Source organism: Dunckerocampus dactyliophorus, chromosome 13, assembly GCF_027744805.1.
Source record: "Dunckerocampus dactyliophorus isolate RoL2022-P2 chromosome 13, RoL_Ddac_1.1, whole genome shotgun sequence".
Classification (NCBI taxonomy): Eukaryota; Metazoa; Chordata; class Actinopteri; order Syngnathiformes; family Syngnathidae; genus Dunckerocampus; species Dunckerocampus dactyliophorus.
The window spans coordinates 15792140-15807452 of record NC_072831.1 but is presented as its reverse complement, the minus strand read 5'-3'; the positions used below and the strand labels follow the sequence as shown (position 1 = coordinate 15807452).

Genomic DNA, 15313 nt, shown 5'->3' with positions numbered 1-15313 from the left:
GTTTTATTGCCTGTAATACCATACAGTAAGAACCAGTAAAGCTGCAATTAAACAGGCACTTGCAGGGCTGAACACTGTAGTAGCACATTCTACTATATAGGTTTTATGGGGATCTGATTCACTGCTCAAGAGAGGCCCAGTTACATGTACAGTGTGCTGTGTAGCCTGTCCTCAAGTCCTGGAACAGGACTTCTGTGAAAGGATAGACTAAGTGACGGTTTACACAAGAGTGAAAATGGAAAAAACTTGTCATTACAGTACAGTATAAGAGCATTTTTAGTGTTACTGCTTTACTAACAATACCAGTCTGTAAAATGAGTCGCAGGTGATTTAAAGTGTTCAGTCAAAACAACAGTGGCGGAACATAATGCTTGTACAGCAAAGTATAAATAAGTAATAAATAAGTAATAAATACTGCTTTTTTTACTGATGTTTCCCGTGGTGTCACCTTACTTACCAAATACAAAATTCATATAACCCATATTTGACAATGAAAAGTATTAAAAAAGGCAATTTAGATGTTATTGACTTACCTTTAACTTTGTAAACACTTTTCCAGGAAGTTGTGCTGCTGTGCAGGAAGTTACAATGATTTAAATGTTTAACAAGACGGATCACAGTTTATACATTTATTAATCATGATGAATTACCATTTGCAACTATGTCTGAAATATGCCTATTTTCACTTTATGTTATAAACACAAAATAACAAAGATACATTCATTTTCTATGCCGCTTGTCCTCATTAGGGTCTTGGGGGTATGCTGGAGCCTACCCCAGCTGACTGAGAGGCAGAGTACACAGAGTAGGGCACATATAGACAAACAACCATTCACACTCATATTCACACCTATGGACAATTTAGAGTCACCAATTAACCTAACATGCATGTTTTTGGAATGTGGGAGGAAACCGGAATACCCGGAGAAAACACATGCATGCAAATATATATATATATATACTGTATATTTAACATAGTTTATGTTCATAAACACAGACACAGATGAAACGATACACCATAATGTAATTTGTCGGGCTTTTTGCAAAGCCTGGTGCATGTCTCTCTGCAATTCCTCTGAACTAGGCGATAGGCTGGAGTTACAGGTACTTATAGTACAGTACTGTAATTTTCAAACACAGTACAGTAAGGTTTAAAGGGATATTGTACACAATTAAATTGGGCCATCTTCACCATTGTTCTTAGTTGCTGTTACTCCCTGACATCCAGTGTTTTCCCATGACCTGTTCTTGTTGTGTTGATGGTGATGTCGGAGTGTCCGTGAAAGGACTTGGCGGGAGGAAGTGTTGTTCCGAAGATGAACGGTAGAGACGTGTTTGCGATTTGGAGATACATACGGTGCTGTGGAAAAAGTGTTTGCTTCAAACGATCTTCAAACAAATTGAAATATTAGTCAATGACAACAGAACTGAACACAAAATGCAGTTTTCAAATGAAAGTTTTTATTATTAAGGGAGAAATAAATCCAAACGTACATGGCCCTGTGTGAAAAAGTGATTGCAAAATGAAGACTTTGGAGTGGCCTAGTCAAAGACCTGACCTGAATCCTATTGAGATGCTGTAGCATGACCTTAAAAGGCGGTTCATTCTCCAAAACCCTCCAGTGTGGCTGAATTACAACAATTCTGCAAAGATGAGTGGGCCAAAATTCCTCCACGGCTCTGTATGAGAGTGGTTGCAAGTTATCACAAACGCTTGATTGAATTTGTTGCTTCTAAGGGTGGCCCAACCAGTTGTTAGCTTTAGGGGGCAATCACTTTTTCACACAGGGCCATGTAGGTTTGGATTTTTTTCTCCCTTAATAATAAAACATTTGATGTTTTGTGTTCAGTTGTGTTGTCACTGACTAATATTTCAATTTGTTTGATGATCTGAAACATTTAAGTGTGACAAATCAGGATGGTGTTGGACTTGAGCACTGCTGTTGATGGTTTAAGGTAGGAACAAAGTTAAAAAAGAGTGTCAGATTCTGTATACATCTGTGGGGACGCTAAACTTGCCTCCGTCCACCATCATAACAGAAAGGTGTGGCTTGCCATGATTCACATGCATTCATTCCGCTAACAATTTTAATGTTATTAATTAAATTAGTTACCGGACTGCCATTAACGTGTTGTTTTTGACAGCCTTAGTGTGTAATAAAACTAAATACTGATACACTCATCTTTTGAAGTCAAGAGTGAACCAGAACTTTTGGCATCTAGTGGCGTTTTATATGTAGTGCAGTGTAGAGTTGTGTTGCCTGCCAAAAAAGGAAACTATGCTGTAGAAGTCAACCTCATGTTGTGGTGGGTAAGTGCATATTCCCTCCTTACTGTCAATTGAGAACGCATGGTACATGTTGTGTTGAGGTTGGTGTATCTGATTAACAAGACAGCACCAGAGGCAGAATGTCTCTGCATGGCTGTCGGCTAGTAAAACAATAGCAAGGGACAAGTAAGGGCAGGGACTTTGAGGTGTGTATCTGTATGTACAGGATTTCCATTGATGGTAGTCACATCACATCAGCAGACACTTCAAAAGGGCACATACTCTGCTTGAGTGTCATGTCACCAGAATGATGACTTAAAAGTCATTGTGTGCATCTTGACTCTCTTTATATTGTTGTTGAAAAAAGTTAAGTCCTTTGGGGCAACAATCATTAAATTAGTATAGAAGCATCATGAAAATAAACTTGCATGTGTTGTGTGTAAATGCCTGAATAAAATAAGAAATTCATTTAGTAATATCTTTGGTATTGTGGTTGTATTTTTTTTTAGCACATATAGTACAGCTGAAAGGTGTTACTTATTTAACTACAGTACATGATTTGATGATACTAATCAATATAATAATAATAGAGTCATAGCCATTAATCATTATTGGTGCAGTTATTATTACTGTCACTATTACAGCTCGCTGCAGATAAATTTCAGCCGCCACAAACGGTTTTGGCACTACCTGTTAAGTGGTGGTATGTATCCGAATTCGGACACATTCTGTATTAAAAAGGAAAGACGGGAAGGGTTTCTTGCATCATGCATTTACTTTGTAATCAAATGCAAGCGATCACAAAAGGTGGAGCATTCGCCGTGGAGAGTGGAGATCCAAACATGCAGGCATCCCCAAGCCCGAGGGAGTGTGCCTTTCCATCGCCGTGAAAGGCAAGGTATGGAAGCGTGCACATTAACTCCACAAGCCTGCAGCCCAACCTTTGACTAGCTGGAGTTATGACTCGCAACTACAAAGAAGACAGAGCTTGGAGATACTCGTCCGCCGTTTGGTAACACTTGGCCTTCCCCGGGAAATACATAAACCATGCGTGTCCAAAGTGCCACCCGGGAGACATTTGCGGACCGCAGATTGTTTTTTTATGGGTCCGTGGCACATTGTAGTGGTAAACTGAAAAATAGAGAAATAGATCAAAAAGGCATTATGTAAAGTATAATGTAATGAGGAAAGGCGCAAATGTTGTTTGTTGTTTGCAACAAAAAATATTCAACAATAATAAAATGAAATTGGCAAATTAACTGGTAAGGTTGCCAATTTCTACAAAAATAAATAAGGGACACCTTGTTGGCATGGCCATGCAACCTTTTTTTTTTAGTTGCGGGCGGCATGGCTAACTGGTATAGTGGTCGTCTCCCAACTTGAAGGTTGCAGGTTTGATCCCCTGTAAAACAGTATAAATTGAAGGTCCAGGTTTATGTGTATCCAACTTCCAGCACTATTAAAACTACTAAGTAGAGGTGAGCTATTTGTCTTTTATGTAAATGCAAACATTTCAATTGTACTTTATTTATGAAGTGCATCTCCATTCTAACAGTGTGCTCATTGTCTTTATGCTATTTTCTGGTCATTTCTTATTAGATACAGGCATTATGTCTGAATTGAACAGTTATAATAAATGCTAAGAGTTTCAGCAAATGTTCTTTAGTGAGCTATAACGACAACTTAGACACACAACTAGTGTTTTGAAGACAAGACGTAATTATTATAATGGTGACAAGAGAGCGAGATTAAGTGACACTAAAAAAACTAAGTAGCTGTCGCCAGAGAAGCAGTGAGAGCCAAGCAAAATGTGTAAACAAAGATGCCAGAAAGTTGAATGAGTTTGAAATGTGAGCCATCACACGCGCTACCATAGATAGGCTTAGTCGGTGACAAGCTGTCATCAACTTACTCCACATTTTACGGAGTATTTTTCATCCATCCATCCATCTTCTATGCCGCTTATCCTCACTAGGGTCGTGGGTATGCTGGAGCCTATCCCAGCTGACTTTGGGCAAGAGGCGGTGTACACCCCGGACTGGTTGCCAGCCATAGCAGGGCACATATACACATACAACCATTCACACTCACATTCATACCTATGGACAATTTAGAGTCTCCAATTAACCTAACATGCATGTTTCTGGAATGTGGGAGGAAACCGGAGTACTATTTTTCATTCTCACGATGATAAGGAGCAAAGTGAACGTCAACACAAGAAAATGGCATTTTGATGTATAATACATACACCACTTAATACACCACCACAGTCGTCAGCAGATGCTTCCCACATGCACCCCTGAACAGCTGGCGTTATTTACAGTATAACTCTTCAAATGTAATCATATTTCCTTAAGCAGATTTTCTGACACACAATGTTTTTCCCTTTCTGGAGGCAGAAATGTGGAACTTGAATAAAGCGGTTATGCAGGATCATGTCCACTGGATTTAGTAAGTTTATTCAAATCCAAGATGTAAACATCAGCCTAGGTTTTATACATAATCACTTGCAGCCTGTTAATACTGTCAATCCACCACGGACAGATGGGGCCTTTTAATAGGTCATCATGATTAATATGGACACGTATTTGAGTGTCACCAGTGATGGTTACGGTATAGGAGATCCTCATTAACCGGTGACCGCACCCCTCACGTGTACATGCGTCTCCTGTCAAGCGTGTTCCGTCAGGGTAACGAAACACCGCCATGTCTCACACAATGTGTGCATATCAACTACCTGTTTATATCTGCACACTCAACATCCACTGTAGCCGCCAGTCTTTACTTTTGTTCATTTGTAGCATATGATTTAGTTCTGCTCTTTTCTTTTGTAAACTGCTTTTGTTTGAGTCAAGCACGGGAACGTTTTCCATTTGTTCAGATGTCGTTCATTCCGTGTATCATGTAACCACACCAGGAAGTCAATGCAACACTTTTACTGGAAACGGGTTTGTGTCCTAAATAGAAAGTTATATACATGACAGACGTTACCTCATACAACACCCAACTAGACGTTTTAAGAAGCTGACATGGAGAAATAGATCCCCTGTTGTCTTCTGTGCACAATAACTCAACCTAACAATATTCTGCCAAGAAAACAGGAAGACATTTCACATGTGTGACCATGTGCTGTGGAGCTGCAGGCCTCTTTTGAAACATGTTTTTAATCTTGTTTTAGGAATGAATTGGCTCCAGCCGCACGCTCCCCCTTGTGGCGAAATGAAAACACTGCTGCGGAATTGCAGAGCTCCATACTACAAACTACATTATGTTTCAATGTGGACAACTCTCTTCTCCTGTCCATCAAATCCCTGACAACAAATCATCAGTGTTTACATGTATGGCCGTTGTTTGATCCCCACCAACCAATCGGGACCAAGAGTGTTTGCAGATAGGCAGCAAGAGGGACGTCTGGAATTAGGCTGCAGAGGATTAGCGCCTGAGCACTGATTGTCTATTGGCTGTTTAGACCTTCTCGACTCTGAATGCAACTGACAAAAACAACTTTATCAAAAACAACACAGATTATCATCTCATGCTGATCTGTGAATGTTTGCTTTATTCGGGCACCTGCACGTGTGGATTTTGTTTTAGAAATGTGGTAATTTCTGCCAAATCCTGTTGCACTTTTGGACTATTGACGAGCTATAAGAGAAGTCATGGTGGTGCTTTTCACTAATGACCTCAGCGCTAACTTCTACTGCTTTCTCCCAGCCAAGAAAAAAGGTAAGAGGAAGCAGGACACACATATGATTCTTTTATATGATCACTTTAATACAGCAGGTTGGTTTAAGACTTTAAAATGACAAGGATTCAGTTCTCTGTGGGCCAGTTTCTGGGTATTTTTGACCCTGTAATTGCTCCAGAATTAGGCAAGTAACATAGTATATAGCAGTGGTGTCCAAAGAGTGGCCTGCAGACCTTTCGCAGCCCGCAGGTTGTTGTTTTTTTGGCCCACAGCACATTGTAGATATGGAATTTAAAAAAACAAACAATAAAACAAAACAAGAGCAAAAAAAGTAAAACGTAACAAAGGTTTGACATGAATAACAGGCATAATAGTATCACCTATCACATCTAACTATCTCAGTTTTGTCTTTAAGCATCGAAAATGCATTTTTTTTTTTTAGGTTTTTTAGAAAATTTCAAGATTGGCCCCATCCTTTGAGTTTTCATTTTGCGGCACCCAGTAGAAAAAGTTTGGACACCCTTGGTTTGTAATGCTCTTGTATTGCTGTTACAAAAGAGACTGCTGACAGAGCACATGGCCTCTAAGGCTAATTCCAGCATGGCCTTACAGTGTGTAGGCAATTTAGTACAGTAGGTGGCTAAATGTAGAGCAGCTGTCGGCATTACATAAAAGTGTCTTAGCAGGTAGTTAGCCTAATGAGCCCCCACGGCAAGTGTCCTGCACATTAAAGCGATGTTTTGTTTTTATTTAATTTAGCTGAGATCTATCATTATCTAAAAAAAATAAATGTTGCATTCAATAACATGGAAATCAGAGTGTGAGAATGTGAGACATTCATTAGTCATAAGAAGTTGTTTCTCAGGTTTTTGGCATGTTTGAAGTCCACATGTGACTAAATACCATTTGTATCTCAAAGCAGGTTATCTTTTTTTCTGGATGGCGGCCATGTTTCTTGTCACGTAACGGCAGCTTCTCATAATGAGTTCAGCTGAAAAATTGAGTTACTATGCTTGTACAGATGTATTCATTCCCTTTTCATTGTCTAATGAGATTAGATGTAGTCCAGAAGAATGTGCAAATCCTATCATAATTTGCACGAAGTAGATTTCTGATTTGCTAATCCTTTGCGTCATTCTCAAAGCCAAAGTTTAATCCTGAATACATGAGTGAAACAAAGATTTAATTGCAAGAATATTCTTTATCATGTTGCATTTGGTTGCCGGTTTTGTTTGTTTGGGTTTAAATGTGTCTAGTAGCAACATGATTGCCACTTTGTTGTCTGTATGGGCAGCTAATCTGCTGTTACAGTTGCCATGCTCATCACCTCTTCTGGCTTTCTCTCCCTCAAGCTGCGCTAAATCTACATGATGATGACAAGACCCCGCCTCCTCCCCTGCTCCAGGAGAACGTGTTCATTGAAGCTAGCAGGCCCAAGTACCTTGAGGACCTTCACAGTGAGGCCTTGGAAGGCTTGAAAATGATGCAGCAGGAAGGTACAGTATAAAGTTTGGTCATATAGTTTAGCACATCATTAGAGGTAGCCTGTGCCAAAGTATTCCTAACTGCCTGGGTGAGTTATGCCAAAGAATGTAACCTAACAGACGGCATTATAAATTTCGATGTTACTCTCCTTGCAGAAACCAACATCGGAGCGGAGTTCCAAGATAATGAAAGCACAATTGTAAGTGGAGATGCAACAGGAATGTCACTATTTCTTGTGTAAATATTGTACAACTGTTCAAACATTCCAAGGTTGATTATGATGATTAACATGTTTTATGCTCTTATTAGTCAATAATGACGGCACAAACAGATGGAGAGGGTGGAGGGTTTACGACTGACAGCACCATTCCTGACGCAGCCTCAGTACAGTCGTCCGTGTCTTCAAGGTCCTCCCGCTCTGGACTCACCAGGCAAGGTAACTGCAAAATAAGCAACAAGTTTCATGTACTGTACGGTAACTGTATGTACATTAACAAAGCTACAGTGGAACCTGGGTTTTTGTTATTAATCCGTTCCAAAAGGTCAGAAGAAAACCGAAATGTACGAAAACTGAAGCAAAGGAAATAATATAAATCCATGTCATCTGTTCCAGGCTCTCTGAAATATGAACAACACTTTATAGAGAATAATTGTAGTTTTGCTTGCAGAAATGATGTGAAATACATATAAATGACGAATGAAATGGATAAATGAACATTTAACATCACTTTTACATTTATTTATTCGTATTGAGAACACGGTGATGAGTGGAGGGATTAGGGGAGATCACGGAAGAGCAACGTGTATGCTGTTTCACTGTAGTCCGTTGCAACTTAACTTTAAAGAGTGGACAATTTAGAGCTGTATATTTGCTATTTTGCTCACTTCAACTTTATTGTAAACATAAGCAGCAGGTACAATTGTCATTACATACATTGGCTCGGCTCACTATCTATAATGTGTCTTCCTTAAACTGTTCCCCCTGCAACTTGTGTTTAAGTTTCCTGCCTTTACATTACAATCCCATTGTAACAGATGCTATCTTTATACTTTGCTACGGCTTTTCTTGATTTCAATTGTTGTAACGTTCTTTGGCGTCATGGTGGGTTATTTTGCAGCCATAAGAAAAGAATACTCAGAATATTCACTGCTCTTGAACGCCTCATGAGTGCTGAGTGCACATTACTTATTAGGAGGAAGAAAGGAGACAGATACAGAGTTGTTAACACACACACACACAAAAATGATCAAAGTATTCCCTGGCCAGAATCTATGTGTCCCAACTCTAAGAGAACCACTATCAAATATTCACAGAGACTGAGTCATCAATGCGTGTATGCTGTGTTTGGGCGCCATTTGGCCATATGATAACCAAGAAACTGTACGTAAACCGAGACATATTTTTGGCAAAAATTTTCATCAAAAACGGAATCCTACAAAAGCGTGGGCTTACGAAAACCGAGGTTCCACCGTATTAGTGATGAATTTATGATCACTTGATTATCATTTTAATACATGGCATATACAGGTTGATTTTACTTGAAATATGTTGTTGAATGAAAAGTGAAACAAAATAATTTCCTAATAGGTCCTATCAAGAGTCCTTTTCTTAACTGTCTCTGTTTGTCCAGGGTCAACATTCAGGCCGTTAAACTCTGGGAAACCGTCAGAAAAAGGCAGGACAAGACGACGACACAGGAAAACTGTGGGAGGCATCCCTCAGCACGTTCAGCGAGAACTAAGTATGGAGCTTATGTTTCAAAGTTATATCAGAAATAAATTTATACTAAACACAGATAATCTAGAATGGAACCTCCAAGTAAGAAAACAGTCTGATTATGGGTGCTGGTGGAGCAAAAAAAAGAAATCATCTCTTCCACGGTCAATCTGCCACCATCATGAACTCTTTACTGGTAGTGTAGACAACTTTTAAGCTATGTTTTATGTGTAAAAACAATACAACACTATGTCTTAGCTTTAATAAGGCAAAGATGTTAACCACTGTTAATATAAAACAAAAAACCCTCTGCCTTAACTCTGATAACTGATAAAGTTTTGCTATTTCAAGTAGCATCCGGTGTATATGCTTCTTGTCCTCACTTGTCCTATTTCTCGTAACACCCCTTGTTGAGACCATTCCTCTTTTTGGAATAAACGCCGCAAATGGTTGCAATATAGTGACGTTGCACCTTATGTCATACATGACGGTTTGAAATCGGAGGTCTTGGGTGACTTCAGATTTTTCTAAAAATCTTGAATGGTATGACCTAGGAGGCATTTAACTTCAGACGTTCCACTGTATTAGTCAGATGAACCTACTGTATATTAACTAATTCTCTTTCTGTTAGGATTGGACAGAGTTGGCCAGACAGTGCCTTCAAAGTTTAAAGAAGAACTTTTCAACGGTGAGCCCTGTGGCAGTGAGAATCAAGGATCATCAAGGGAGGACCAAGTGAAGCAGATCTGTGCCACCAGTGCTAGTCCTATGGATGACCTGGCCTTGCTGCACCGACTGGGCCCTGACTTGATAGATGGGCAGAGGCCTCGGTCAGTGGCTGTTCCCTCCATGACAACTGCCAACTCCCAGCTGGAGATGCCCTCTCCTGTTATGTCGATGTCCCCCCAGGCTGCTTATATGTCCAAAATCATTCCCAATGCAGTTTTGCCACCATCTATTGAGGTTGTGGAGATCAGCCGTGGCCAGAGTCGCAACAGCCTCCGAACTGTCAGCAAGAGCAGCCTACTTCTGTCCAGCCCTTCCCCATCACGCTCCTCTTGTAGAACTACTTCTTCCAAAAGCTCCAGAATTACCTCTGCCTCCCACCACAACCCCTACAACCTGTCAGACACCTCCGGTTGGAGCAACTCTGACTCCTCAGAGACTTTGGTGTCTGACTCTTCAACCATCTCCAGTGGCAACGCCTCTAGAAAGGAGATGTTGCAAGACAATGACACCTCTTCCATCAGCAAAGCCTCCAAAACTGCCATCAATGGCAAGCTCAGAAACAAGGGAAATGGAGGTAACCAGGATGGGCCTTTTGCACGCAGCCTTTCTATCATGAAACCCAAAAGGGCTCCGCCTCCCCCAAGCCGGTCATATTCTCTGCACAACAAGATAAAGCGGCGGTCACGAGATTTAGCCGAGGTGGTGGTCATTTCCAAGGAGTCCTCTCAAAGCGTCTCAGCGTCAACTGGGGGAACAAATGAACCTGGAACTTCTCCTGTAAGGACCATGGACAGTCCTGGTTACAATGGAGACACCAGCTCTCTGGATGACTCCACAGGCTCTGTGTTATTTAACCTGTCAAAATCACCACAGGCCGGTGACTCAGCCAAGGCGGGAAAGACAATTTCTTCTTCACAAGAAAAGCAGGAACCCCTGCAGGAGAATAAGATAAGCAAAATAATCTCCCCGTCCAGCGGCTACTCCAGTCAAGATTGTACATCCCCGCAGCTTCAGCCTTTCAGCTCTTCACCGAGACACAAAAGAGGGATCCTAGCAAAGCTTCAAAGGTTATTTCCTGGTGCCTCAGCTCCATCTCCCCTCATACAGTCTGAAACTCATGAAAACCCCAAATCCTCTAAGGATGCAATGTTTCAACCAGACAAAGTGGATTCTGTAAGTGTCAGCCCCTCTGTGAGAACCTTGAGAGAACTCTTTGACATCCCTCCACATCCTAAAGTCCATGCACCTCCAGCGCCGCCTCCAGAAGTCTGGGCTCACAACAAACACACCTTTGAATTGCTTCTGGGACCACCAGCCCCAGACAACGTATACGCCATTATAAAAAAGAATCCGAAAGATAGGAGGCAACAGAGGCCATCTCCATCTGTGTCTACATCTCTGTTGACAGAGGGCTCCGTGAGGAGTTTGGCAGGAGAAAGAAAACAGAACAATCAGACAGTGGAGGTTATGCGTGGAATTGAACATGCGCTAGAGACACAGAAGGTTCAAGGAAGTGCACTTTTGAATGTGAATGAGGTTTATAAAATTAGCAATGAAAGACTGTCTAAATATGTAGATTTAGAAGGAAATGAGCAAGTGAAAGAGAATGATGAGAAGGTACAAGTAAGTGAAATATTGAATGGAATGTTAGTGAAAGCTGTAAAGAAACGTGAAGAAAGGCTGGCGGTGATGAGAGACGACAAAGGCAAAACGGCATCCACACAAGCTTCAGAGGTAAAGACTATGATGGATGTTATACAAGCCATTTCATTAATACGCACATCTCCATCCCCCTCTCCTCCTCCTGCACACCTTCCACCTGAGCCTCCCGGCAAACAGGTAAACAATGCCGTGTCCCCTGATTCCTCCTGGCCCCCACCACCTCCACCAATAATACAAGCGGTCAGTGTGCCTGATGAGTTAGATTTCCCCCTTCCACCTCCACCCTTAATTAGTGAAGGAGGGTTAATTACACCCCTGCCAGCATCACCACCGAGGTCAATACCTGCTGCAACAATTATTACGGAGCTTCACTCCTCTGGTACCACTCCATCAATTGTTGTGATCACTGAACCTGAACCGAAGATGTCTGAAACATTGCATGTGGTTGCACCTCCACCCAGTATACCCCCTCCGCCACCTTACGCGGCCCCCCCTCCACCAGTTGTAGTCGCAACCCCTTCGGCCATTTCTCCTCCATCTAAAGACGTTGCTCCTCCAAAACCTAAAAAGGGTTCCTCACCGCCCCCTCAAGAGGTTGCAGCTGTGATAGCTAAAGAGCGTGCCCCTCCCTTGGTTCAAGTTCTCCATTCTCTTATAACAAAGGACATCTCCCCACCATCGGTCGAGGCTAAAGAGAATCCCTCTCCTGAGGATCCTGAAGCAGTCTCTGCTCAGTGTTCTAAAGTGGTCGCTCCTTCACATTCTCCAGGGAGTTCTTCTCTATCTCCTGAAGAGGAAATGCCAGCATCTAATCTCTATCCACCACAAAGTATTCCACCTCCACCACCCACTGAACCACTAAAATCACTCTCAAGTTCATCAGAAACAGAGATCACCTTCCAACAAGAGAGCATCTCATCTGAATCTCAAAGTGAACAGATTTCATCTAATGGGGTTCTCAGTCCCCCTCAAAGTGTTCCACCTCCACCTTCCTTAGAACTGATCCCTGCATCTGATGTAACGACTGGGATCTCTGCCAATGAGGCCCTCCAGTCACTTCAGAATGAAGCTATCATGCCATCAACCGTTAACATCTCTCCGTCACCAGAGAAGCCAGAGGAACCCACTTGCTCTCAACCTAATGACATTCCTGTACCACCACCTCTTCCCGTAGGGGGTCTTGATCGTCTTCTGCACCAGACTAGTTCTGCAAACTCAGAGAACAAAACCCCTGAGCCCTCATCTCCTGTGCAAGAGGAACCTCTCCGTGTGGTCACCCCTAACCTTCTGCAGATGGTCAAACTGCGGCCTGTAAATAGCAGCCCTGAACCTCCCATAGCTCAGGAGCCAGCTCAAGCTGAGGATGTCTTGTCAATCCAGCAGCCCAACAACCAAGTCCAGGTCCCCCTTACCAATTGTGAGGCTCCTCAAAAGCCCATTAGAAAATCTCTGATCATATCCTCACCCACATCTACGTCTACACCCGCCATCATCACCTGCCTACCGGTTCTCCCCCAGTCCCAGTCTGTTGTTGTTCTACCTGCACAGTCATCCACGGTACTCAAGTCTCCAGTAATCACCACCTCTCCCTCCATGAACCTACAGGAGGCCATCCGTTTGCGGACAGCTGCCAGGTCAAAAGACAGCTCTGCGCCTCGCCTCAGCTTGCACTCGCCTACGTCACCAAAAGATGTCTGTCAGTCTCCCACCAGCACAGCAAGCTTTATCTTCTCAAAGAACAACAAGAGGGTGGTGATCGAGACTAAGGCACAGAAAGACATTTATACTAAGGTGGCCAATGAGGCTGAGTTGACAAAGAAAGTCAAGATGCCACCACCTGTTGCAAAGAAACCTAAAACAAAGGCCATGGATGCAGAGGGCAGTGACGTAGCACAACCAGAGAGCATCATGGGTAAGAGAGAATACTCTGCAATAATGTATAAGAGTTAGCACATCGGTGACCATAATATTGAATAAAAGAGGACCCATCTTTTTAGTTTTATATACGTTTATGTAATATGTTATTATTATTTAATAGAAAATATAAAAACTTTTCCCCCTCCCAATATAAGTGAAATGACAACTGGTAGATTCCAATAAAAAAGGCTATACTTCTTTGCTGTCCAACAGTTGTTTGATGACTCACCATTATCGTAACATTAGCACCATAACTCCCCTCATAACTCCTCCAACCTTTCACACACTGTTTTATAAGCGGGTCACAGCTGCATTTTTCCAGGTTATTGGTGTGCATGAGTACATGAGTGACAGGATGATAAGCTCACTGAATCTCTAGACCTCGAATAAAAGATGTCATTTTCAGATGTTTTTTCCTTGGGGAAAAAGTACCTTCTCCAAAAATATGTTCTAATTGGGTCAATATGGTAATTAGGTGAGAGGGAATTAGGGACCCAAGTGCGGGCCGGTGGCCGTTTTCGGCCCACATTTTGTTTTTTTTATGTGCCTTTGCATATTCTGAAATTATATATTATTATTAGATAAACAGGCCGCCCGGTGGTCTAGTGGTTAGCAAGTTGGCCACACAGTCACAGTCAGGAGATCGGGAAGACCTGGGTTCGATTCTCCCCTGGGGCATCTCTATGTGGCGTTTGCATGTTCTCCCTGTGCGTGGGTTTTCTCCGGGTACTCCGGTTTCCTCCCACGTTCCAAAAGATGCATGTTAGGTTAGTTGTCCATAGGTATGAATGTGAATGATTGTTTGTGTAAATGTGCCCTGCGATAGGCTGGCGATAGGCTGGCGACCAGTCCAGGGTGTACCCTGCCTCTCGCCCAAAGTCAGCTGAGATGGGCTGCAGCATACCCCCGGGACCCTAATGAGGAGAAGCGGTATAGAAAATGGATGGATTATTAGATAAACTAAATGGTTTACTTTGTCACCTGTAACACACAAACTATGTTTCTTTCAAAATAGCATTTTTAATCATCTTTAAAATTTAATCAAAAGTGGCGTCCGCATCCTTTTTAAGGGATAGTTCGGATTTTTTTACATGAAGTTGTATGACATCAGCATTACAGTCCATTAACAGCGACTTACCACCGACTTGGTCTCCTAAATCCAGTTCTTGTCAGATTTCCATGATGAACATAGTTCCACTTAGACTTCTCAATACATTCGCATCACAAAAATGCCTTCTCAAAAAAATCAGACCTCACAAAACGCCTGCCGTTATACATTTGTCTCCCACCGTATTCCTGTGCACTGTTGCCTGTGCCTTCATGTGTATGTGACGAAGATGCACACATATACTTCCACGACGGAGTGCCGTGGCCATCTTACTTACGTATGTGTTCCACAGCAGAAGATGATGAGTGAACGCACAGGCAACAGTGCGCAGGGATACGGCGGGAGACAGATATAACACCGAGTGTTTTGTGACGTTTGAGTTTTTGAAAAGGCATTTTTGTGACGCAAATGTTTTAATCTTTTGAACATGTATTGTTTTTTAGAAGCCAAACACTCAATTGTCCCCAGCAACTAAGCAGAACTACTTTCATCACAGAAATCTGACCAGAACTGGACTTAGGAGACCAAGTGGGGGGGTAAGTCGCTGTTATTGGACTACAATGCTGATGGGGATGTCATACAACTTCATGTCAAAAAATCTCTTTAATCTTTTTTGGATGGAGCCCTTGTTGGGCAAGGTTTAGACACCCCTGCTCTAAGGAATCACCTTTATCCAATTAACGATCAAAGGAAGTGGTCGTAGGATTTATTTGAATGAAAAATGTGACCCAAACAACT

General features: G+C 42.1%; 1 protein-coding gene across 3 annotated transcripts in view; it reads left to right on the top strand.

The window, feature by feature from the left end:
- The window catches only part of LOC129192269 (uncharacterized protein KIAA1522 homolog), a 43775-nt gene that overhangs the window by 26289 nt on the left and 2173 nt on the right, over positions 1 to 15313 (top strand). For 2 of the 3 annotated variants that reach the window (XM_054796105.1, XM_054796106.1), the window contains exons 3-7: positions 7310 to 7453; positions 7598 to 7641; positions 7752 to 7878; positions 9074 to 9184; positions 9791 to 13462. In XM_054796105.1, the coding sequence (XP_054652080.1) occupies positions 7310 to 7453; positions 7598 to 7641; positions 7752 to 7878; positions 9074 to 9184; positions 9791 to 13462 (4098 nt within the window). Of the gene's footprint in view, positions 1 to 5438; positions 5996 to 7309; positions 7454 to 7597; positions 7642 to 7751; positions 7879 to 9073; positions 9185 to 9790; positions 13463 to 15313 lie in introns of those variants that run through there. The other variant, XM_054796107.1, reaches the window with a different exon arrangement.